This window comes from Hibiscus syriacus, unplaced genomic scaffold (assembly GCF_006381635.1).
Source record: "Hibiscus syriacus cultivar Baekdansim isolate YM2019G1 unplaced genomic scaffold, ASM638163v2 tig00111427_pilon, whole genome shotgun sequence".
NCBI lineage: Eukaryota > Viridiplantae > Streptophyta > Magnoliopsida > Malvales > Malvaceae > Hibiscus > Hibiscus syriacus.
In genome coordinates, this window is record NW_024063088.1 from 844,965 (window position 1) to 847,648 (window position 2,684).

Below are 2,684 nucleotides of genomic sequence, written 5' to 3' on the forward strand. Positions count from 1 at the left end.
TAACTAATATTTATTTTTCAAAATCCTATATGGTGAATATGTCGTGCCTTTCTGTAAAATTATTTTTCAAAATCCTAAAATATACTATACGTATAGGATTTTGAAAGGGTCAAAAACGCATCAGAAAGTATCAAGTGGTAATTGGTAGACATAATTGTATTGTGTAATTTAATGCATAAATAATTTTATAGAAAATGTTTAAAAATTTGCTAAATCCGTAAAATATTCTTAAATAATGTCTAACAAGTAATTAATTTATGTTAAAGTGATATTTATGTAAAAACATCAACTTTTTTTTTCTTCCCGGTATTTCAACAATGGAATTCACCCTAAAAATGTCGAAGAATTTAATCCAACCCTGAAGACGTCGAGAGATCTCAAAACCCTGTATAAAACACCTTAGATGAAAAATTAATTGGATTAGTGCATTAGTTTGGGAATTAAAGATTTCCACATCTTTATTTGGGTACTTTTGCCGAAAAACACCATAGCCATTGCAAAAGGATTTCCAATTTCACTAATGGATAACATGATCGAATTTTCTTTTAAATACAAAAAATAAACACTAAAACCCAACCAGGAAAGTTACCTATACACATTAAAATCACAAATTATCAACACAACAAAAGGATAAAAGCTATACTAGAAATCAGTAGAATTTGCACCAATGTCATCTTTATCAACTCGATAGCGACTGAATCCACCCGACTCCAAAGTCGCTTCCCAATCAATCTCTTCATCTTCATCCTCCTTTCTTTCTCTCATCATCTGCAAAATCCTTCTCGCTTTCTCTTTCGCCCTTTCGCTCCCACTCTCTTCCGCTTCCCTTAAAACCTCCACAGCTCTTGCTTCTCTTGCCAGTCCCTTGAACCTCAAGCTACCGTGACTCAGTGCAAACAAAGCGGCAACACAGTTCTCCCGAGTTGCCTTGGAAACCAGCTTGCTTTCCCTCAACATTCCTACCAATATTGCTACCGCATTGGCGTCCAGCATTGCTGATTTCCCCTCTGTGCAGGCAGCTAAATTACACAATACCAGTAACACTCTGTTCGCAGAATCCCTCAATTTCAACATCGATAACAGAGTCGTAACAGCACCTAGTTTTACCAGTTTAACCCGGTTTGATTGAATCAAAGAAAGATGGTAAAGGGCAAGGGCCGAATCATGCTGAGTGCGCTCGGAGTCCGATCTCAGAGCATGAAGCAACGGTTGCAACGCGCCTAATACCCCAATCGCCATCTTATTTTCATCTTCTAAAGCTAAACTGAAGAGAGCGCCGGCAGCATGTTCCTGCGCCTCACTGGATCCCGCCTTCAACGCATCAATCAAAAGAGGCACAAAGCCTGACCGTACGATAACGACCTTGTTTAACTTCTCCAAGGAAAGATTAACAAGTGAAGCAATGGCGTTGATTTGAACAACGCCGTATCTAGAAGTGATTAAAGATCGGAGAGTTGATAGTAGCCTAGGGGAACAAAGAGAAATCCTAGCCTCGTCTTTATTCCTCGTGATTTTCCTTAAAGAAACCAAACCTGTTTCTTGCTCGAAAATATCAGAACTTCTAAGCTTTAAAAAGATCTCTTCTTCTTCCAAAGACGAATATTGGGATTTAGGGTTCAGGGAATCAGATTCGGCGATTTCAGTGGAAGAAGAAGAAGAACCGGAAATCGAGAAACACGCGGGGCGAGTGGCGAGTGGCAACGGCGTGTGAGGACTACTGGCGGTTACAATAACAGATTCATCGGAAGAGGATGAGGTGAAGGTGGAGGTAGAGCACAATAAGTTACTGTTGACACATGGACCTATTTCTGTGACGGCGTGGGAGAACAAAACCGGAGGATTTTCAGCGACGGCTTCCAAAAGTTCCCGTTCGGAGACTCGAATATTGGGAGCCGAAGCAAGCCTCGAAGGACACTGCTGTTGAATCATAGAGCGAACGATTTTCTCGACGGAGGCATAATCGGGCGGGGCGGGGACCTGCGCACGGTGGTCGCGGCACCAGGTGAGGATGGTGGTTTTGATGGCGAGGTTTGGGATGATGGTGGAGAAGTTGGGGGTTGAGCCGTCGTGAAGAGTAGGGGTGAAGGCGAGGTCGCGGCAGACTTGGATGGAGATTCGATCAAATGATTGACCCGAGGGAATTACAACGGGGTCGAACATCAAAGACCTAGAAATTGGGCACAGGAATTCAGCCGGAGGTTGGGTTTCGGGATGCTTTGGAGATGTGCTATGGTAGAACGAGAATTTCCATCTGTGCTTTCCCTTCCCTCCCATATCCACAGGTTTTTTTAGCTGAAAATAAGAGGGACAAGCTGGGAAGCAGCACCAGATAAAGCTGGTAAGGCTCCTCAAGCAGTTTCTTGGACAGATTAGGCTGGGTCTGCTGGATGTAATTACATACGCACCCTTCTTTCCCTTTTTATTTGATTGTTTTGCTGTTATTTTCCACTAGTTGTATTATAAGGGTAAAGTTGACTGGTCCTTTTAAATATTTAGATAATTATGATGTGTTATTTGTTTAAAATTTTGATTTAAGTTATTTTTTATCGTAATATATTTAATTTATTATTTTTGTTTTTATAATATTTTATATTAATTTAGCATTTAAAATTATTTAATGTACTATTTGACTGTTTGACTAATAGAACCAATAGTTTTGTATGTCTTTAAATTGACATAACATT

General features: G+C 40.2%; 1 protein-coding gene across 1 annotated transcript; it reads right to left on the minus strand.

The window, feature by feature from the left end:
• Positions 1 to 567: 567 nt before the first annotated feature.
• On the minus strand, positions 568 to 2,289 carry LOC120163161 (U-box domain-containing protein 38-like). Its single transcript, XM_039173162.1, has one exon. The coding sequence runs from the start codon at positions 2,272 to 2,274 to the stop codon at positions 643 to 645; it is 1,632 nt and encodes a 543-aa protein (XP_039029093.1). The 5' UTR covers positions 2,275 to 2,289; the 3' UTR covers positions 568 to 642.
• Positions 2,290 to 2,684: the final 395 nt, after the last annotated feature.